Here is a 23702-nt window from a genome sequence, read left to right as displayed (position 1 = left end):
TTTTTTAACATCTTTATTGGAGTATAATTGCTTTACAATGGTGTGTTAGTTTCTGCTTTATAACGAAGTGAATCAGTTATACATATACATACGTTCCCATATCTCTTACCTCTTGCGACTCCCTCCCTCCTACCCTCCCTATCCCACCCCTCTAGCTGGTCACAAAGCACCGAGCTGATCTCCCTGTGCTATGCGGCTGCTTCCCACTAGCTATCTATTTTACGTTTGGTAGTGTTTATATGTCCATGCCACTCTCTCACTTTGTCACAGCTTACCCTTCCCCTCCCATACTTTTAGAACCTCGTCTCCCATTTCCTCCACAGAACCGTCCTCCCCACTGACCATAACTTCTCTCCCCAGTACTGATTCCACCTTTTGCTCACACCTGGAGCGGATTCTAGTCTCATCTGAACTCTGCTTTGCTAAAGTCATCAACCAGGGCAGCAGACCTTCCTCAAAATTCCATAGGTATCTACTGATGGTTCCACTGAGGCAGCCTTCAGCCCTACCTCCCCCGAAATATCTGTACACGTCGGTTGGTCCCCTTCCCAAGCAGATAATTAACATCTGTACGGCACGAAGGAGCCTCCCGTGTCTTTGTATCCCAGCGCCTTTTTCATAGTAAATGTTTGTTGATAAGGATGAGTTGAGGGAATACGTGGTGCTAACTTGTTAAAAAGATGGGAAGGCACAAAGGGAGGCAGAGGCATACCCCCTCTATCCGCGTCCCCGCGGTATGGGGTTCGGTCTGTGGGGTGCGGCGGCCTGGGAGGGTCCCAGGGCGCGCGGCGCAAGGTGCCCTCGGGGTGCAGCCTGGGAGCCCGAGCGCCCGCCCCCGCCTAGCTGTCTGGAGCTTCTGCGCTGCGGCCGGGCCGGCTGGCGTGTGCGGCGCGGACAGGGAGGCCCGGCCGTTCCGCGCTCAGAGGTAGGTGGTGCTGTTGCCGTGACTGTCTTCCTCATTGGCGCGGGCGGAGACGCGGAATGTTCAACTCCTGACTCGGGCGGAAAGCGTGGGAGCCGACCCGGCCGCAGTCCTCTCGAACCCCGACCGCCGCCCCTGCCCTCGCCGCGCGCGGGGCCTCGGCGCCCCCGGCTGCTGCTCGCGCCCGGCCCGGGAGCCAGGTAAGGGGCCAGGCCAGAGGCTGCGGGGGTGAGGGTGCGGAGCAGGCCCGCCGCGATCGCGACTCGTCCTGGCGTCGCGGGCCCAGGCCCTGCCGGGGTCAGGGCCTCCACGGAGCACCCCTGCCCGACACGGAGCTGGCGTCCCCGGTTCCCGCGCCCTTGCGCGGCCGGGAAGCGGCTCGGGAAGTTCGCACGGGTCCCAGGCAGAAGTTGGCGCCGGGAAGAGCAGGGCGCAGCCGGAGAGACTCTGGTGGTCTCGGCCCCGGCGGGCGGCGCCTCCCGGCCGCCGCTCCCCTGCCCGGACGTGGAGCGCCGGCCTCGCCGGGGTGACCCGGGCGTCTCTCGAGAGGCGAGGCGCGAATCTCCCAAATCAGCGCAGGGTGCAGGCCGCTTCCCGGCAGAGGTGCTTGCGTGCGAGGAGAGGCCACTAACTTCTGCTTTCCTGCCGGCCGTCCCGGGTGCTCGCCTCCCGCCCAGAGCGGCGGCTCCTGCACTGCCCCGGGCAGCGTGGAGCTCGTGCCTTCCGCGGGCGTCGGGGTGGCCGCTTTGCCGACCGGGTGGCGTCCCCGGGTTCCTGGGCTCGGGGTCCTGCACCAGGACGGAGGTGAAGGCTGAGGCGGCCGCCACCCCTCGCTTGCTCCTGACAGCTTGCAGACAAACTTTAATCCAAAACTGGCCGGAGGACATTGAATTTCCTACAAAATGGGGCAATCGTTAGATTGTTGAAAATGTATGTTTCTGATGCGCCTCTGGGTCTTGGATAAGCAGTGTTTATGGGGAAACTTAATTACTATTTTTGTTAGTTTCTTTAATAATGAAAGCAACATCATTTAGTGTCCTATTCCAGTGATATTACAATAAACAGCTTCTTATGTATGATAGTGTATTAGAATGGACTTACAGAATTAATTCTATGATTTTTGAGCTACGGTGGTTGTTAAAGTATATCCATATTTTAACCTTAAAGCTGTTTTAGGAGAGCCTTCTTGCTTTCCTGACCTCCGTTGAAGTGAACAGCTAGGATTCAGTAGAACCAAACCTACAGACACATTTAGACAAAAAATAAACAAGCAATCCAAGACAGTTAGTGTCTTCTTTGTAGTAGGCCCATCTCCACAATGAAATTTCATGTCGTTTTTTGATTTTCAAAAAATATGGGATGACTGCATTTTAATTATAGTTTTAGTCATTTGTGGAGCCTTTGTTTTATGTTCCTGCTACAATAGTGAGAGATTTGGGAGATTGTAAATGAATGCGAATTTAGTTTGTTTGGAAAGAGAGAATTAAGATAAAGAAACATGGTCTTTTAGAGCAATGTGTACTGTTTATTTTAATCTTTCAGAATTTAATTTTTATTATAACTTCTTTGAGATTATTATGGGAATTTTTTTAAACTGGAAAATATTGTTTGTATCAAAAGTTTTAGTGGTAATAATTCCAGAGTAAATGACCATAATGGCAAGGACATTTTTTTCTTGTCTAGGAAAGCAAATAGATGATTGATCTCTTTTTCTTATTCTTTTGGGGAACACATAAGGACAAATCAAAGAGAAAGAGAGAAATATCCAAATATTAAGCACTGAGGATTTGGATCTAAAAATGGATGGTCAAAGATCTTGGGAACTCAGGGACCTTCTTGCCAAATAAGGAAACTTGGCAGGCTAAGCTGTGTATTTTAAGTTAGCACAAGAGTGAGTGTTATTGGCAGTATATTGGCTGAGTGCCTATCCGGAATGAGCAGTGAAACTGATAGGGCTACAAAATTATAAACAGGAGTTAACAGGGGCGTGAAGTGAATAATCTAGTCATCAGAGAAAACACTGGAGAAATTACAGTGATGTTTCATGAAAAGGGGTCAGACATGGAGTGAAACTATTAGTGTGGAGTGAAAGAGAAAAGTGGTCAGTTGATTTTAGAAATTGATGGATTCAGAAAAAAGAAAGGAGAGAATCAATGATTTTTTTTTAAAACCAGAAAAGGATGTTTGTGGTGATATAGGCCTTCTTGGAATAAGATAGCCTTATATCTGTATCCAGAGATGCTGGAAATAAAAATCAATTTGGATCATTTGTTTTCCATTTTATTCTACCCAGGACAGATTGACAGGGAGGGTGTCTTGTCTATCTACATGTAATAGGAACAGCGAAGGCACCTTTTGGTCTTACTGCAGGGAAGATTTAGGCTACTTTTGTGGCTGTTAACCTTGCCCCACTACACACAAATAAGCAAACTTCCAGCTGTGACCATAAAACTGTACCTGTTAAGGAAAGAGAGCTATAAATGCTAGAGCTTAGATTGGTTTGACTGATACCTGGGTGCTTCTGTGTCAGACCCTCCTACAGACAGCTGAACCATCGATTATGCCCTAATAGCAGTTAAGTAATCCCAACACAGTAGAAGATTCTGTGAGAACAAAGCAGCCACGCATTTGACACCCTGTCCCCGGCATCCCATTAAAGCCTCAAATTGAACTTTAGGTGGATGGTGAGCAATCTAGTAATTACTATAATAAGAAAAGAGATTGTTTAAAGAAAAAAAGGCAAATTAGAAGGAGGAGGCAGAATGATATAGTGGAAAAAAGACATGATATGGTGGAAAAAATGATATGACTTTGAAGTCAGACCTGAATTTGAATTTCAGTTGTGTCACTTTAAGATAGGTAGTTGGCTTGGGCAACTTTTACACGGTTGATCCTCAGTTTCCTCACATGCAAACTGAGGACAGTAATCCCTGCTTCATAAGCAGAAGGATATGAGACAGCACATGGAAATGCTTGAGCCAGTGCCAGGAACTTTAGCCACCATCACTGAGTGGTAGAGAAGGGGTTTTCCACACTCTCAATTTATACACAGAGAAAGCTGCCTGTCTCACCTGTTCCCAGCTAAGGCTTGCCCTTGGTAGCCTGCCCTGTTCCCAAATCATACTTACGTGTGTATGTAGGGCTAGGAGGTTTTCATAGCTATCCTCCTGCTTTGCACATAAGGATTTCTAAAGCAGCTCTGTGCGTACCTCTGAGTTTATACACAGCTTTGTAATATTCTTGGGGGGAGAATCTGAAAATTAGTGCATTTATATTTGAACAGTTTGGGAACTGTAGGAATGGTGGAAGATTATGACCTAGAAGACCAACATTGACCATTCTTACAGCCGATTTTGAGCACAGATTGCCTTCAGGGACCAACATTCTTCTCTGTGGACTCATCTCTGGACTTCCATAGAGGAAAACCAAAAAGAGAAGGCAAAGATCACTGCCTAAAGGTCATGGAGTAAATCTTTGCTTATTAAACTTTTCTACCAAAAGTGGGGAAGAACGTATTCCTTCAGGGATCTGTAAGTATAGCCATAAATACCCCTAGTGTAAGCAAGCACTTTTTTCCGAATCTTGCATTTAATCTTAAAAATTCATGTGACTTTGGCGTTGTCTTCTGTACTGTTTGACTTTATTGAACAAACCAATACAAACAGACATTAAGCAAGTTTATTCCTCCAAATCTTAAAATCGCTGATGTAAGACGTGTGTTTATTCGTACATCTTCTGCTCAGAACTGGGTACTCCACCTGTGGGCTAACCCACATTTGAGGAGCATGGTCCTGGTTCTGGTAAATGGTACCGGCACCATTCTGCTTCATAGACCAGCCTGCCACGTGGGGTAATGCAATTCCATTATGCTGAGAAAAGAATGGGGGTAGATCATCATCCAAAGAGTTTTTTTTTTTTTTCCTGTGGTCATACTGTGGCTTTTGAGGTCAGCAGAGCTCTTTGCTTTGGAAGTCAAGAGGAGCGGGGAGGACAGTTGTAGGATAGAAGTCTGAAATATGGCTCTCACCTTCTCAGCCAGTTTGGGAGGAGAAATTTAGGAGGATGCCCAGTCATCTCCATTATCCCCATTGCTGGTATTGATCACTGTGTTCCTCCACAAGCGAGGGGGCTCTCAGTGTCAGGTTCATGACTGTATCCCTAAGAAGGGAAGGGAGAGGTCAGTCATGGTGTACTCGTAGGGTTGGAGTGGATCTTTGTGAAACGAGTCATTCTGCTTTCGTCGTCTCCTATCCACATTCCGGTTCAACACTCTCAGTGATGGAGGACGCACTACTAAACAGGGTGGTGTATTTCCTTGTTAGGCAGCTCTAATAACCCAGAATTCTTTCTGTAACTTTTGTCCACAGATAGCGTTGCCTCTGGCTCGGTGATACATACTACAGAGTCTTCCTTTGGTCTTATCTAGTTTTAATGTCCCCATTTTTTTTTTTTCATGTTACATCAAGGTTACCAGTTTTTAACTCTCATATTTCCCTTTCTCAGGGAACCTTCATTCTAGGTTTGTCCAAAATCGTACTGTTTGTTAGCAGCCGGGAAGGTGAGATACTTTCTGTGTGACAGCAAACTGTTCTAGAGTAGAAATAAAAGCTGAGTGGCAGCAGGATCTAGGGATGCATGGGCCTGCTGACTGAATAAGCCGTGTTTACTCACCACGCTTTCTCCCCTACCCTCACCCGTATCCCCAAACACCTGTGTGTTCCTCTTCCAGCCAGCCCATAGAAATGTGCCCTCTCCATGCTCCTTTGTTTTAGTCAGACTCTGGCCCCATTCTCTTCCTCATGCCTCCAGTCATTCAACGCTAGAAGCTTCTAATCATTCGACATGAGAAGGCCCTGCAGTGACCCATGTCCTGGATTGTACCTGCTTCGAGTTTCCTAGTTGGGCTTCTGTTTGAGCACAGACATATTTACACACGGCATTTCTGTGGCATAAGTGCCCCTGCCCCCTACATTCCTGTTCCTCCTCTATTTTGCTTCTCATAACAACATTTCTGGCAAGAAAAGTATGTCATGGAAGTCTCTTTTCATTAACTGAAGTATTAAAGTACAAATAATGTCTCATTTAATTAGTTCATTTTAATTTTAACCTGTGCTTTAACTAGAGAGTTCTATGTTATTTATGTGATAAAGGAGCGAGGGGAAAAAAAAAGTGAAACAATAGCTTTTCTGTTTTTTTAGACTCTTGAAGTTGGCTTCCCTCAGATATCCATGACTGAAGATCCTCTTCACTGAGCCCAGCAACCTATTCTAGACAAGACAGTCTGCTTTCTGGTAGCAGACTTGGAGGAAGGAAGGACACAATACTAGTTAGTTCTATTCATACCCAGTCTCTAGCTAGTCTTACAGATCTTATCTATCATAGCAGAACAGCAGTGCTGCTCAGAAACAGAATCTTTGAATCTTTGACCTTGGTGTTATAAACCAATACATCAAACCAGAGCTTTCCCCATTTTCTTGAAGATAAGACTTGAAGAAAAAATAAATAATTGCAGACCTGCAATCCAAGTGGTATTGTTTTTATGTACATGGTGATGAAGCACATTTTTATTAGTTTATTTACTAATCTGTGTTAAGGAGGCTGAAATAATACTAGCATAAATAAATATTAGGGCAGTGAGCTTGGCAAAAGAATTGACTGAGGGGTTTTGGGGGTTTTTTTGGTCATATTCAGGTCATGACAAAACAAATGATTTTTTTCTTCTATATTGTACCAGAAAATAGACTTTTAACTTTTGTGAAGAGAGGAAGAAGACTAGTGTAAATTAGGGGTAGAAAATGATCTGAGTTGAGAAATAATAGCCCTGTATAAACCTAAAAGATAGAAAAATCCAGAAAAAGTCCAAAGTTCTTTTCTAATAAAACTAATCCTTTTATAAGTAGATTTAATTTTTTTTAAATTAAGATTTGCAAGTATCTTGAGTCTATTTGATACGCAGTCAGTAGATAAGATCTGAAAGAAGATAAGGGCCACCACAGAAATGTATACTCTAAGACCCTTCCAAAGTGAGGGCTATAATTGACTAAATAGGTCCCAGAAACTCTAGTATCTAAAAAGTGCCAAAAAATAAAAGTATTGTCTTTTAATAACTTAAATATTCTCCTTATGAAAAAAAATGTTTAAAAGAAAATTATATTACTAAGAAGATGGATCTTGCAAAAATGGCCAAAACCAAGAGCAGCAACTAGAGGAGTGAGGGAAAAAAAAATAAAACGTACACAAAGAAGCTCACAAAATAGGGATTTAAGGATCAACAATACATTATTTATAGTTGTTCTGCAAAACTAATGAAGCTATAATATAAAACAATTCTGAAAACAGGAGAGGAAAACTGTTGAGGAAAGCATACCTAACTACAAAGGCTGAAAAAGTAGATGGTTAAATATGATATCAAGATTTCTTAAAATAATTAAAGAACCATAGTTTCCATTTATTGAGTATTATATACTGGGTGCTGGGCACTGTGCAAGGCCTTTCACAGCATCTCCCACTTCTCAACAACTACACAGAATGGGTATTACTGCCAGTGAGAAAGCTAAGGCCGGAGAGGCTCAGTGCCCTGCCCAAGGCCTGGCAGCAAGTCAGTTCAGATTTGCTCCTAGAGCTATCGAACTGGGGTCTTTCCCCTGGATCATGCTGTGTCTGTGTTGAAATATCTGTTACTTGGAAGTGAGACTTAAAGAAGTCAAATAATACTGTTCAAACTTGATAGCTTTTGGACTATCAATTTTGAGACACATGGTAACAGAATGGATATTTCCTTTAATGGGTCTGGAAATGCCATGGTCTGAGAAAAGTGATTGATTCAAGGTTACTGAGAAGTAGAGGCAGAGTTCTAACTCACATCTATCTAATTCTAAATTTGTGGGGGTTTTTTTTCTTTTTTTAAAATCCAGGGCAAAAGTCCATTTTTTGGATTGGAAAGCTGAAAACTTTAAAAAGTAAAACAATACTCCCTATAAGGTTTTTTTTCTTCCTCCCTATAGTTCTACTTTTGATAATTACCTGATAGTACTATATATGCTTTCAGCAATTAATAGTTTAAAAATATTTTAAAATTTTAATGTAAGGAAAATTTTTTTTTTTTGGCCACGCCCTGTGGCTTGCAAGATGTTAGATCTCCGACCAGGGATTGAACCCAGGGCCCGGGCAGTGAAAGTGTGGAGTCCTAACCACTGGACGGCCGGGCAGTTTCCTAAGGAAATCTTTAAAAATTAAAAAAAAAATTAGTCTTACTACTCAAGTACTCAAATGATTGGACTTAACCACTGAGTTAGTGATTTTCAATATTTTCAGAGTTCTGACACCCTCTTATACATTTTTGTGATATCCCTGTTCTAACTTACCCTTCAGTGCTCTGTGATAGATAATTATCATTAAAATTTAAAACAGCTTTGAGAGTTTATGAAACCAAAGTTAGGATGCTGCAAAATTAGGACTGGGGGCTTCCCTGGTGGTGCAGTGATTGAGAGTCCGCCTGCCTATGCAGGGGACACGGGTTCGTGCCCCGGTCCGGGAAGATCCCACATGCCGAGGAGCAGCTGGGCCTGTGAGCCATGGCTGCTGAGCCTGTGCGTCCGGAGCCTGCCACAACAGTGAGAGGCCCGCATACCGCAAAAAAAAAAAAATTAGGACTGGGAATTATTGCATGGAGAAAAATTGCCTTTCTTGTGTAAAAGCAATTGTTTTAACATGGTGAGATGAAAACATCATTTGATTGGGTATACTATGTAAATACATTTATATAGATGACTCTTATTAAATTCTAGTCTATTCATTGGAGAATACACCTGAAAAATTAGAACATAATTTCATCAGGTAGCAGTCTTCCCCAAGATGCTCGAAGTATGATTAATCAGCAACTCAGTTTATCCATTCTTCTGGTCATAAGTTGATCCTCTTAGAATACTGATTTTAAAGGAGAGAAAGCTCAAAGGGAAAAGTAAATATATGTGGTCAGACAGTCACATAGATGGCAATGGGAATCTCAGTCAGGTTTTTCAGCTATGTCCATGACGCTTTGCCAAGCTCACTGGAGTTAGAACCTGTATTCATACACCCCAGAATTGTTAGTCTCTTTGGTAATCAGATGGGACCTAATTTTTTATGGTCTCAGTAAAACCCTCAAGTAATTATATAGTTCCGTTCCTACATAGCCAGTTTCCAAAAGGCAGGATGTATCACCAAAGGCAGGATGAGTAACAGTGATTCTGGGAAGAGCTGACTGGTTGCCTCATCTCAGGGTGAAGATCCTGGAGAACTATGCTTCTCAGAGGTCAGCCTCCCTCTGGCACCCCTGGGTCAGTTTCAAGTGGGACTGATCCTGCCTCAGTTCATCCACATTCCCTGGACTTGCTCCGCACCAGAGGGTTCAGACTTATTCATATTGATCTCATCCTGGTTCCGATCTGTTTGTTCTGGAAGGATTTCTTCCCTCCCCCTCCTCCTCTCCCCCTCCTCCAGACTCAGAGACACCTAATCCTGAAGACCCAAATATACTGTTCTCAGTCTCCCAAGAAGCCCAGGCAGCTGTTTCCAAATCAGGATTTGCTTCGGATTCCTCTGGGGGCCACTTATGAAAACTATAGTTCTCAGATTTTACTTAATCTGATTGGAATCTTTCCAGCTGCAAAAGGCATAACAGGAATAGCCAGAAATTATTTATTCATTTGTTTATTCATTCATTCATTCAATACATACTTTTTAATGGAAAAGGTGTGATGCACCTAGCTGCGTAGTAGGTGCTGAAGACCCAGGTGTAAATAGAAACGTGTCTTGCCTTTAAAGAATGTGAAGTCTGGTGGGAAGTAAGTGGGAATGATGAACGGATAAAAAGAGGGGCTGTGGTACAGAAGGAGAATTAACTCTGCTCGTGAGGCCCAGAGGAGGTGGTCAGGGACATCACTGGGCAGGGAAAGGCATTCTAAGCAGAGACACTAGCCTGTGCAGAGGTGTGGAGATGTGAAAGCGTGTACTGGCAACTGCAAATCAGTCCTCCTGCGTGTCTGGGGAGGGAAGAGACAAGAAGTAAAAGTGGCTATAAGTGGTGAAGGAAGCTCACAAGGAAATTTCCTGGAATTAAAAGACATGAGTCACAGACGGAGAGTATACTGAGTATCCCACCAGTGAATGAAAAAGACTCACCTCTAAGCATATCCTATTAATTTCACGATTCCAGGGATGACTACAAGGTCCTAAAAGCTTTCAAAAAGGAAAAAAATAATGTAAAAAGAATTAATAACCAGAGTAGCTTCAGGCTGCTCTACAGACACGTTAGAAACTAGATGGGTATGAGGTAATATTGTACTTTGGAAATTATAAGGAGATTATTTCCTATCTGTAATTCCGTACTACCAATCAAGACATTTTAAGACATACAGATTCTCCCAAAAAATTGCATCCTGGGCACTCTGTTCAGGTAGCTAATGGGAGATGGTACACTGTCAAAGTAAGGGAATAACCAAGAAAGAGAAGCCAGGAGATCCAAGGACAGGCGTTCCCACAGAGGAAAAGGTGAAGGAAATGCTGAGGATGATGGGGAAGGGAAGTCCCAGTCAAGTCTGGCCTAGAGCAGCTATTCCAGCTAGATTGCCTGACGTTGAAGGGTATAGCAGGAATGTCTCCAAGAGAAAATGGAACCCCCCACCCCTGCCAAATTACCCGATGTTTTTACTTTATTGAGAGGAGTTTTGCAGTTCTTGGGAGAGTTTGATGAGGTGAGTACGTTTTAGGTGTATAAAAAGCTAAGCAGGGCTTCCCTGGTGGCGCAGTGGTTGAGAGTCCACCTGCCGATGCAGGGGACACGGGTTCGTGCCCCGGTCCGGGAAGATCCCACATGCCGCAGAACGGCTGGGCCCGTGAGCCATGGCCGCTGAGCCTGCACGTCCGGAGCCTGTGCTCCGCAACGGGAGAGGCCGCAACAGTGAGAGGCCCGCATACAGGAAAAAAAAAAAAAAAGTCTAAGCAAACAACGAAAACAAAAACAGAACAACTAGTAACTCTGGGAGAAAGAAAAAATTATCCAAGAAAGGAAAATTCATTAAGTCCTGCTCAGCACTCTTGGGAATAATGTTTACTTTGTCAGACTACTGTAAACAGTGAATATTGACTTAACCAAACGTTACAGTAGAATTGGATGCTGGGAGGATTGGGCAAGTGTGACATATTTGTATGTAAGGGGGTAAAGGATGGGATATGAGAACTAAATCCTTATCTTCCACAGGGAGAAGTTAATAGGTAATAACTAAAATGGGACAATCAGGAATTAGCAATATAAAGACATTTTTAGAAATATAGATATAAAAATATCATATGAAATATAAATATCAGAATAAAACCCTAAGCGAGTTGAAATTAGTTCCCTCTGAAGAGAGAATTGGGTGTGGGGAGGGAGGGGAAAGGAGAGTTTTATTTTTTTGATAAAAATAAAAGTGAATAATAAAAATATAGTGTCTATAATACTTAACACTGAGGAACTCTTGCAAGTGGTGTTTTCCATTTTGTTGAACAAACTTCTTTTTTCATCTTTATTTTTAAGTTTTAATGACATTTTCTTTTTTTATTAATTTTTATTGGAGTATGGTTGCTTTACAATGTTGTGTTAGTTTCTACTATACAGCAAAGTGAATCAGCTATACGTATACATATGTCCCCTCTTTTTTGGATTTCCTTCCCATTTAGGTCACCACAGAGCATTAAGTAGAGTTCCCTGTTTAGTTATCTATTTTATACATAACATCAATAATGTATATATGTCAGTCCCAATCTCCCAATTCCTCCTACCCCCCCTTCCTCCTTGGTATCCATACATTTTGTTCTCTACGTTTGTTGAACAAACTTTTTGCGGATAAGAACAAATTTGCATGTTCTGTGTACCTACCTTTGGCACATTCTTAAATTTTATCTTTTTTTTTTTTTGCCTTCTTTGCTGTAATTAGCTAAATATGAATTTAAGCAAAAGTAAGGTAAGTTGTTGACTCAGATAGGTACAGACTGTATCTGGATACTATGTTTATTTATGTAGACGCTAAGCTATCTTTTAAAGTGCAGAGGATAAACAATCCTCTCTCTTGCCTTCTTCCCAAAGTAGAGCTGAGTTTGGCTTCTGTTAAGAAATCAGCATTCTTCAGTGACCTGATGTTCCTAAAATGGGGTGGCTGCACGTTAAGATCTCTGAGCTTACTGTGTACATCCCTCTGCAAAGCTGCAAGTTGTTTAAGAAGAAATGTTGTCAATCTGTATAGGTGCAAACTGCCTCCCTCCACCCTTTTCTTTGGAAAATAATCAAACTCCACAGAAAAATGGAAAGAGTAGTAAAACGCCCATATAACTTTCACCTAGATTCACCAGTTCTTAACATTTTGCTGCATTTGCCTCCTTCCTTTCTATACCCATTCACTTTTTTCGGAGGGTGAGGGGGAATTGAACTATTTTAAATTAACTTGGAGATATCATACTTTAATACATCACCCAGTATATCTTTCAAGAGCAAGGACATCCTTCTACAAAACCAAAATACCATTACTTGCCACGGATAAAATAATATTATCTAATATATAGTTAATATTCAGATTTCCCTAAAATCTTAATAACTTCTGTAGTTTTGGTGGGGGGGATCCACAATCTAGTCAGTGATTATGCATTGCATTTAGTCATCATATTTAAGTCCTCTGTGTGCTGTAAGTTTCTCTGCTTTTTTTTTTTTAATCTTTCATGACATTGACAATTATGAGGACCCCAGGGGAGTTGTTTTGTAGAATGTCCTGCACCTATGGATTCGTCTTTTTGCTCCCTCATTATAAGATTCTGATTTACAGTTTGGGAAGAATATGTATACAAACTTTTTTATCCATCTGCTTTTCATGCAAGTTCAAAACTTTAGACCCTCGTTTTCTTGTTTGTATGTTTTTGTTTTGTTTTTCCTGCTAATCTGTGGTTTGGTATAGGGTGTGAAGAATGACCCCTTACCTGGAGAATAGTAAAACTCCTTAGACTGCAGAAAATATCACTGTAATAATCTCTGGGAGAGGTAATCAGTTCCTCTGGAAACAAGCATAATATTTTTTAAAAAACATTCTTGGCAGAGTTCTCTGGATGACGTAATATATTTTGTAATCAAGGGCAAATTTTCTGCTCTTTAATTAAGTTCTGCTCCAGGATACAATCCAGGGAGCCACTTCTGCAAAACACTTGGCCAGCTCTTCTTCCATCCCGAAGCTGACCGCTTGCTTTTGAAATCCCAACACTGAATGCGCGTTCAGTTTGCAGCATCTGGGCCCTCCTGTGCCAGCATGCTCAGATGCTTAGGTTATGTATATTTTGTGTGAAGTGAGTACAACACGGGGAGATGGCGTGCCTCAGATGCCAGAAGAGCTGTGCAAGCCTGCTGCTGAGGGCATGCTTCCCGTTTGTTGGGGCTTTGGGGAAGGAGACCTGGTGACACAGTAGCCTTTAGGCAGAGCTGCTTGGGATGTGCAGGAAGTGGTGCTGCAGGCTTTGTCGGTGGGGGCGTGGGAATCTGAGCCATTTCTCTGCGGACAGCTGTGTTTCAGAGTCTGGACAAGTTGCTGTTGAATTTTGCATGGGCTGCCAGGGTAAGTGTTTTCATGTTGATTTGCTTATACTCTTGCTTTTCTTCCTCCTAAGTCATCAGGCCCTTTCTGGAAGTGCTGCAGGACTTGGTATACGTTAGCTAAAGTGGAATACAGAGGTTTCATTCTAATATGTTTCTAATCCAACTTTCTCTTCCTTTCCCTCTATAGATTTCGTGGAAGTATAATACTTTGTCATTATGAGATGTCGTCTCTCGGTACCTCCTTTGTGCAAATTAAATTTGATGACTTGCAGTTTTTCGAAAACTGCGGTGGAGGAAGTTTCGGGAGTGTCTATCGAGCCAAATGGATATCACAGGACAAGGAGGTGGCTGTAAAGAAGCTACTCAAGATAGAGAAAGAGGTAAGGTCTTTTCCTGCTATCAGAAGTGGGCACGATAGCACTTATGTAAGCTTTTCAACCTGGAGTCAGAGGTCTCAGGCCGCCAGGGACCTAGCAGATCCTTTGGGGTTGATCCGTGAGGCCGTTTCCCAGTTTCCATTCTGGGAGCTCCATAAATAGCAACCAATGCCACGTGTGCTGGGGGTTGAATTTTACTAGGGGTCATCTGAACTGAGAGGATTTCTTTCCATGGCGTGACAGACCGAATGTTCCCTGAGCTCTCGTCCAGGGGAGGTGAGCTTTCAGGCCTTCCCAGGCTTCAGGCTTTTCCCTGGGTCAGCCAAGAGGGGTCAGTAAAGAGTAGTGTGTAAAGTTTTCATCCCCTTTCTGTTTTCTGTCCATTAATTTGTGGTCCTCAGGAGTTGTCTTTTGAAAAACAAAAAGCATTATTTTTCTACTGAAATATAAGCAATACCAACTTCTTGCATTTCACCTCTACTTGAAGCCCAAAGCGATGGACTTTGTTTAATAAAGATGCTAGACAGAGAGCTGGCCTAGTTGTAAAATGGGAAAAAGGTCTTAACTTTCAGAGTCTGGGGTTTGTGCTGGTCCTAGTCAAGCCCAAAACTTATACACAGGCCCTTTATCTTTCTTAGGAAAGTGACACATCATCCCCACATTCCGTTGGGTACCTAAACTCCACAGTAAAGCTAGTTGTGGAGCTGACCTGCAGGGGCTCAGGGCATTGATAACTTTTAATAGTTACCCTCTGGAGTTTGCTTTGGTCATTTCTACTTATGTCCTGTTTTGGCTTCTTATTGTTCTTTTCAATATCTTTTTGAAGTGAACTTTTCCATAAACATCTTTTAATCTCCCTGAATGATTTCATTTTTTTCATTGACTGCTGCCAGTGAACGATAGCAATTGATTGGAGATGGAAACCCAAGTGGAAAGCACTATGTGGCCTTCCATCCCAGCACTGCTGTGTGACTGTGTAATCACCATCTGTGTTTCCGATTGTTGAAGCCAAGTCAGAAAGACTAAGATATCTCTGCCTTGGGGTATCTGTAGGTTGTGGAAAGCATTAAGAAGTGAGAGCTTTTAAAGCCAATGTGTGCCCCAAACCGAAGGGCACTATGTAGAAAAAGTTTCCTTCACCTCATTTCTTGATCAACGAATTTTTAAAATAGTAGCCAAATAATAAAACCATTTCTTATTCTGGACTTGAACCTAGTTTTTTTATCTAGTGAACTCTTAAGCCCTTTACAGGCCAGCATTATTGTACCCATTCTGTAGGTTGGGAGATACAGCTTTGAGAAACAGGTTAAGCTGCCCCAGTAGGGGTAGGTGAAATTCAGGTCAGACCCCCTGTTCTCCAGTTTTTAACTCTGAAACCTCTAGCTGACCAGCTAAGAACAGAAAATAAACTAGTTCCATCAAATTTATATTCAAAGAAGCGTATAAATATGCTAATATTTTTAAGCATCATGCAACTTCAGTACCATGAACATGTTCTTGTGTGATTGTTGGATGTGAGAAAGACTTTATGAGACATGAAATAGATTTTGATAGGAAGACAATAATTGCAACCCATTCACTCCACCCCCATCCATACCCAATACCTTTTTTTACTGTCTTTGACAAAGCCAGGAAAATGACATAGGAAAGCACAGGGGTGAAAACAGGACCTGGAAACTGCCAAATCCTGCTCTTGTGTAGATATTTAACCTGAGTATCGTTCAGAATTGGAGTTGATTACAGTAAAGCGCAGGAGCGTACCTCATAAACTTCTAAGTAGGAAAGACAGAAACTCAGTGTCAGCTTTGGAGCTTGATTTAATCAGTGACTGTCCGTGATAAAGAGACATGGGAAGTTATTGCAAAGCATCCCCACACTTACTGACTTGACATGCGTTTAAGATGTAAATAATTTTGGCTAGGGGTTGGCAGTTATTGGAAAGGAAAATGCATTTCTTATGTGAAAGTTCGTTATACTGTATGAACTATGTATTGCCTTGGTGGCTAGATGTTTTCTCAGTGAAAAGATAAAGGTAATAAGCTCTGGATTTTTTCCAATTTATAGATTCAGTCCTGTGTCACTTGGTCATTTTTGCCAATGAATTTTAGAAGTGATGGAACATTTACTAATATGTTGGTAGCTCGCTCATGGAACTCTTTAAGAATGACCTAAGGGCTTCCCTGGTGACGCAGTGGTTGAGAGTCCGCCTGCCGATGCAGGGGACACAGGTTCGTGCCCCGGTCTGGGAAGATCCCACATGCCGGGAGTGGCTGGGCCCGTGAGCCATGGCCGCTGAGCCTGCATGTCCAGAGCCTGTGCTCTGCAACGGGAGAGGCCACAACAGTGAGAGGCCTGCGTACCGCAAAAAAAAAAAAAAAAAAAAAAAAAAGAATGACCTAATATCTGATTAAATATATGTTTTGTGAAAGGTGGAGAAAATATATTCAAAACTCTAACTCTGCTTATGTGAGGGTATAGAGGAATGCTATTTATTTTTGCTTTATTCGTAGACCTCTAGTTTAGTGAGTATATGTTACTTTTCTGATTTAGAAAAAAAGAAAGAAAAATGGCATTTACTTAAAATCTTGGTAGTTCTTTAAAACTTAATTTTTTTGATATTCATCCATTTGTTTTATTTTTTAGATTCCACATATAAGTGATAGCAACAGTATTTGATTTCTCTGACTTATTTCACTAAGCATAATACCCTCTAGGACCATCCATGTTGTTGCAAATGGCAAGATTTTCATTCTTTTTTATGGCTGAGTAGTATTCCATTGTGTACATATACCACATCTTCTTTATCCATTCATCTGTTGATGGACACTTAGGTTGCTTCCATATCTTGTAAAACTTCATTTTTAAAAAACTTTTACACCTAGTGAAAAACTACAAGGATAGTACCATGAACTCTAGCATATCCTTCCCCTAAAATCATAACTAATTAACATTTTGCAACATTTGCTTTCTCTTTATATATTATTGATTTATATATATTCATACATATTTTAGTTTTTACTGAACATGAGAGTAAATTGCAGATGCTATGTTCCTTTATCCCTAAATACTTTAGCTTCTCCCAAGAACACAACTGTAATACAACTATCAAAACTTTTACCTATTGTACGAGTCTATTTTCAAATTTTGCCAATTGTCCCAGTAAAGGCTTTTTATGGCATTTTTTTCCCCAACCCAGGTTCCAGTCCAGGATCACATACTTCAGGGGGATCCCCAGCCTCCAGGATCTAATGCCTGATGGTCTGAGGTGGAACTGATATAATAATAATAGAAATAAAGTGCACAATAAATGTAGTGCGCTTGAATCATCCCGAAACCACCCCCCACCACTCCCCCCCACCCCCAGTCTGTGGAAAAATTGTCTTCCACGAAACTGGTCCCTGGTGCCAGAAAGGTTGGGGACCACTGACATACTGCATTTAGTGATATATCTACTTAGTCTGTTTTAATCTGTAACAGTTTTTCTGCCTTTCTTTGTCTTTTACACTTTGACATTTTTGAAGTGTGCTGGAAAGTTTTGTAGAATGTCCCTCATTTGGACTTCATCTGATTTTCCCTCCCTCTTGCCTAGTTTAAAGTTATGTAGTTTTGGTAAGAATGTTATATAGGACATGTGCCCCTGGTGTGTCTTAATGGAAGACCTCCGATGTCAGTTTGTCCCATTGTAGGTGATATTAATTTTGAACCCTTGATTAAGAGGGACTCACTCAATATCTCCCCAGTAAAATACCTGTTTTCTCTTTGTAATTAATAATTAAGCTATTGGTAGATACTTTGAGGTTATGTAAATATCTTCCCTCAACAAACACTGCCCAATGTTTTTAGCATCCATTGACGATTCTTGTTCGAATCAAATATTGTGACAGTTACTGTGTAGGAAGCAAAAGGTTCTAGCATAAATGAGAGCCTTTCTTCCTTGTTTCCTTACTTTTCACTTATTCACTCATTCATTTATTTATTGCTTCATTGTAGACTTACAGATTCTTTTTCAAATTCAAAATGTTATAGTTCATTACTATCGTTTTTCACTTTCATGCTTAAATTGTTCCCGATTTAGCAAGTAGGAGTCCCTTAAATTTGGCTCCTATGTCTTTTTGATACTTCTTCATCATTTTTTTAGCCTTTTCATACTCCCTGGCACAAAAAGATGTTCCAGTCTCAGTTAGTTCCATTCCTGGAGTCAGGTATTTCTTCAGGAAGCCCTGATTCAGGGTACCTGATTTGGGAGTATGATATTTAGAAACCAAGATTTGGGTACTAGGTTTGCTTATTGTAGACTCTTTTAAAAAGAGCCTTTGTTCTTCTGGGAGAAAGAATGGTTATAGATAAATTTTATTTATGGGAGCATTTAATTAAAATTTTAATATACATCTGTATAGCTGTGATCTGTGATACACTCCTGTTAGAAATGTAAATTGATACATGTTTTGGAGAAGAGTTTAGCAAAATATATCAAAAATATTAAAATGTTTCCTTCCTTTGAGCCAGAAATCTTACTTCTAGGACTTTATCCTAAGGAAATAATCAGAGATATGCAGGAAGAAGGCTATAATAGGTTGCTTATCTCAAATAAATAATGAAGAATTAGAAACAACTCAAGTGTCCTCCAACAAATTATCTTTTAAATTATGCTACATCTTACCACCCTCCCAAAAAAGTAAATGTGAAAGATGATGGTTGTGTTAATTAACTTGATCTTGGGAATCCTTCACAATATACGTATGTATATTGACATCATCATGTTGTATACTTTAAATATATTACAATTCTACTTGTCAATTATACGTCAATAAAGATGAAAAAAATTATGCTACATCTGTATAATGGAATTCCATTGCATTTGGAAGAATACTTAAAGAGCTAGGAAAATGCTCATAATATATTGCTAAGTGGTAAAAAAGTTACAAAATAAGGTATATAATATCATCCCAGGTGTCTGTGTGGTGTTTTTCTTTTTCTTATACTTTCTGTTGTTTTTCATATTTTTCTATGGTGATCTCATATTTCTTTTTTAAGAACATAACACTTTTATTATGAAATTTTTCAAACATGAAGAAAAGTTGAAAGGGTAAAAATGAACATCTGTATGTCTGCCATCTAGGATCTGTTATTAACATAAATACTTGCTTTATCACATGTATGTCTATGTATGCTTCCATCCATCAATCCATTTTGATGCATTGCAAGATAAGCTGCAGGTGTCAATAGTTTCCCCTTAAATACTTCAGCATGCATATCGTTACCAGAGTTCATTATGTGTTTGCAGTTCTGTTTTCTTTTAAGGTAAAATTTACATACAATGAAATACACGTATCACTAAGTTTTGACAAATGTAAACACAGTGCAACCCATATATTTACAGGAAAAAAACTCAAAAAAATCATAGCTCTGACAACCTTTGTCACTTTCTAAGGATGTTCAAGTGAATTAAGTTTTATAAACCTCTTTAGTCTGTCACAAATCACACATTTTTCAGTCTCAATATGTGCTTTCAAAATGTTTAATGTTTACTTCTACATTGCTTTCTCATAGCAGTGCTACAGGTTTTTCAGTGGTAATTTAGCTTGTTTTTGTTGGTTGCAGATTTACTTACAGAGCACTATTTATTTTTGTTACGAAAAGAAGTTTTCAACAGGAAAAAAATAATATGGTCTTAAGGGCATATACCAAAGGGAAGAAAAGAAGCCATTATTGTATCTTTTTGGTAAATTCCAGGTGAGCTGAGATCAAACCAAACTGCTTAGGCAGAAATTGAAGCAGGGAGTGGCGAGGGCAGAGGAAGACACTGTGGATCCCAGTGTCCTCTTTCCAACCACATACCCAGAGGAGAGCAGTCCCCACACGAGTGGTTCATCAGCTTCACAGCATGAACCAGGCATGTCTGTACCTGGTACTTTTTTCTGTCGGAGAGATGGAAACCTGCAAGCATTTGTGTTAACTTGAAATCTGTTGATATTTAACTGATGGTAGGAAACCGGATTTAAGTATGAGATATGAAGGAAACATGATTCCTTTTTATTTCCCCAAAAGAATGAAAAGGAAGCAGAATCCTCAAAAGGTGAAATATGAGGCTCCTTCTTCAATTGCCTTGACTTCTGCAAGGTCCCACTCCCTTTTTTTTTTTTTTTTTTTTTGCGGTACGCGGGCCTCTCACTGTTGTGGCCTCTCCCGTTGCGGAGCACAGGCTCCGGACGCGCAGGCTCAGCGGCCATGGCTCACGGGCCCAGCCGCTCCGTGGCATGTGGGATCCTCCTGGACCGGGGCACGAACCTGTGTCCCCTGCATCGGCAGGCGGACTCTCAACCACTGCATCACCAGGGAAGCCCCCTACTCCCTTTATTAAAAAAATCTATTTTCCTACCAAATTTGATTGTTGTAGAAATGTTGAAAGCCAGATAAATTCAAGTTTCAAAACTTTCCCACAGTATAAATATTTATAGGTAAAGAGAGAAGATCAAACTATCAAAACTGATCATAAGAACAGGAACTCTCAGTAACTTTTTATATAAAGGGGGAGATACCTGTGTGAGACAGAAAATACAATCTTGAAATTGACACAGAACTCAAAACTAAAAATGAGAGCTTTTATTATACAGACTTTATCAACATGTCAGCAATTAGTGCTTCACTAGAAGACTAGTTAATGTTGTTGTCATTTTATTAACTCTTGAGAGACCCTTTTTCCTCTTCTTTGCAGTTCTGTAGCTGACTTTTTATCCATGAGTTATTACCTTTGCTTTAACTGTAGGAATGTGAGTTATTATTTAAGATAACCCCATGCAGAATTTTTCTGTCCGCAATCAGAATTTACGCATTCTGCATTCTATTCTTTTAGGTCAGTGGTTCTCAAAGTGTGGCCCCTGGACCAGTAGCATCAAGCGTCACTTGGAAATTTGTTAGAAATGCAAATTCTTGGGCCTCACCCCACCCCTACTGAGTCGGAAACTCCGGGGTGTGGGGCTCGGCGATCTGTGCTGCAACAGGCTTCCCAGGTGTTTCTGATTGCTCACTGGGGCTTTAGGTTGTACCTAGCCAATCATGTCAAATACAGACGATCAGTATGTTGACTCCAGTTTGGAATTGCAGGTACTTAGTGAAACTGGTAGTGGAGAGATGGTTGTTGGTAGAGGCTTTCGAGACCCTTAAATTCACCGTGCTCAGGTGACCACCTGTGCACAGGCCCTGCTTGGCAATGTCACTGGGCATAATGAACTCAAGGCAGACTTAGGAATGGCCGACAGACGGGAAACCTCAGGCAGATGCCCTGAGATTCCAAACCTTTTCCACTGGGGTTCTCACCTGACTTTCCAGCTTTGTCTTTCATTTTCTGACCTGAAACCACCTTCCCTTCTCGCCCCCTCTCCAACCGGGTCCAGCTGTGCTTCCATCCTGCTTTCCCATTTCTGTAACCTTGTCCACATTCTTTCCTTCACCTGTAACACCTTTGTTCTCTGCCTGAGCAGGTCCTACTCATTCTTCAGCTTTAATTTCTTCCTTCACTGTGAAACGTTCTCAGATCACACAAACGTAATTTTTCTCTTTTTCTTTTGAATTTATACCAGTTAGCACCCATGCAGCTAATTTGACATGCGATTAAAACTGCCTCGTGGCTCTAGAAGTACTGTAAGGGAGGGCACTTAACTTTTCACATGAACATGCCACGTCTTCTCATCCGAAAAGTGGGGCTAATAACAGTACCTCCATCACAGGGTTGTCGAGAGGATTAGAGAACTTAGCACGTATAAAATATCTAGAAGAGTGCTTGACACAGAGGAAGACTTGGGTGACTGTTAACTGTCGGTTATATCTTCACAACCATGCTCTAAAGTCAGGATAGCAGATAAGTGTCATGTTTTGTGAAAACTTCAATTTGTTGGTTCCTAGAACCTATGTTGAGAAGGGGTCAGAGGCCACGTTTACAGTCTGCAGGAAAAATCCATGGCAAGGCTCAGCATGAATGCAGAAGGGCAAGCATGTATACGCAAGTGTATGCAGCATCCCTGGTGAGAACTCTCTGAGGGCAAAAACAGCCATTAACCACTGCCTTTGTTGCTGATGCTGTCACCATCCTGGTCATCATCACTGTACCAGGTACAGCTACCACTGTGAGCTGATCACTTGGTTAGGGGCTTTCCATCCTTGCCCTCTTCCTCTTCACAGTTGTGTTACAAGATTATAATCTCCATTTGATGGCTCAGAAACTAAGGCTCAGAGAGGTTAAGTAACCTGGCTAATATAAACAGCACCCTTCTTACCTGTCTCGCAGCACCTAGCACTGTGCCTTGCTCAGAGTCAAGTATTTATTCTTGGGATCATATCGCTGTAGATGTCCCTCTCATTCTCATCCAGGAAAGATATCCTGTATGGACGTATCTACATTTTCTTCATTTACTCTCTTTGAGCTATGAAGAGGATAGAGCACACCTGTCTTCACTGTGTCAACTGTGTCACTGTACCACTCGCATTCAGCTACATAGTGGCTTCCCTGGTGGCGAAGTGGTGAAGAATCCACCTGCCAATGCAGGGGACACAGATTCGAGCCCTGGTCCGGGAAGATCCCACATGCCGCGGGGCAACTAAGCCCGTGCACCACAACTACTGAGCCTGTGTTCTAGAGCCCGCAAGCCGTAACTGCTGAGCCTGTGTGCCACAACTACTGAAACCCGCATGCCTAGAGCCCCTGCTCCGCAACAAAGAGTAGCCCCCACTCACCACAGCTAGAGAAAGCCCTCATGCAGCAGAGAAGACCCAACGCAGCCAAAAATAAATAAAATAATTTTAAAAAATACTACAGCTACATAGTACTCTTAGTTATTGGTTTGATTTTTATAAATTCCTTTGCTTTTGTACCTTTTTAGACTGGCATGCCATTTCCACTTAAGGAATTTTAAGCATTTCACTATGCCATGCTTTGATTTTTTACTACATACATAAATCATTACTTTGAATTAGAGAATAAGCAGTTTAAAATAATGGATCATTTTATCTGATCATTAATGTAGTCACCACTCCAAAGGTATATATATAAAACAGCTATCCATCACTCAGCTCTTTTCTGTGAGACATTTCTGTTACTGGGAGCTTATAAGACACCCCAAAGTGAACTGCTATAAAGAGATAGAGAAAATTGGACAGGGACTTCCCTGGTGACGCAGTGGTTGAGAATCCGCCTGCCAGTGCAGGGGACACGGGTTTGATCCCTGGTCCGGGAAGATCCCACACGCCCGTGCACCACAACTACTGAGCGCCTGTGCCACAACTACTGAAGCCTGCACGCCTAAAGCCCATGCTCCACACCAAGAGAAGCCACTGCAATGAGAAGCCTGCACACTGCAATGAAGAGTAGCCCGTGCTTGCCGCAACTAGAGAAAGCCTGCGTGCAGCAACGAAGACCCAGTGCAGTCAAAAATAAATAAATAAATAAATTTAAAAAGAAAATTGGACACATGTTGAACAAATATGTAAATTACACGAGTAAGCGTATACTCCTGATATATCTGAAGGTAACACGAACCTTGTGGAGAGGTAACCTTACACTGAGGAAAAGCTGTAGGAATGGCTTCCCCTGGGACCAAGAGGAATTTAGAAAATTACCTGAATTATAAATAATTTTCTTATCCTGTTATGTGAAATGCAGTTACATTAAGACAAACATCATTCTAGGATATTTTCAGATCACTTATGCGACTGTAATAGTGTTTTATTTTCAAGAAAAAGCCCCTATCCTTCTTATTTTTGCTTCTCAGTCATTTAAAAATCTTTTAATCCTTTCAAAACTTTGTTAGATTACATA

At 41.5% G+C, this 23702-nt stretch overlaps 1 protein-coding gene across 4 annotated transcripts in view; it reads left to right on the top strand.

The window, feature by feature from the left end:
- Positions 1-835: 835 nt before the first annotated feature.
- MAP3K20 (mitogen-activated protein kinase kinase kinase 20) overlaps positions 836-23702 on the top strand; it is a 173658-nt gene continuing 150791 nt past the window's right edge. Inside the window, exons 1-2 of one of the 4 annotated variants that reach the window (XM_027128169.1) lie at positions 836-1122; positions 13702-13894. In XM_027128169.1, the coding sequence (XP_026983970.1) occupies positions 13736-13894 (159 nt within the window). In that variant the 5' untranslated portion in view covers positions 836-1122; positions 13702-13735. Of the gene's footprint in view, positions 1123-13161; positions 13534-13701; positions 13895-23702 lie in introns of those variants that run through there. The other 3 variants (XM_027128170.1, XM_027128177.1, XM_027128172.1) reach the window with 3 other exon arrangements.

Source organism: Aethalodelphis obliquidens, unplaced genomic scaffold (genome assembly GCF_003676395.1).
Source record: "Aethalodelphis obliquidens isolate GAN/ISIS:26980383/991018 unplaced genomic scaffold, ASM367639v1 scaffold2, whole genome shotgun sequence".
NCBI lineage: Eukaryota > Metazoa > Chordata > Mammalia > Artiodactyla > Delphinidae > Aethalodelphis > Aethalodelphis obliquidens.
This window is presented reverse-complemented; position numbering and strand designations above follow the sequence as displayed.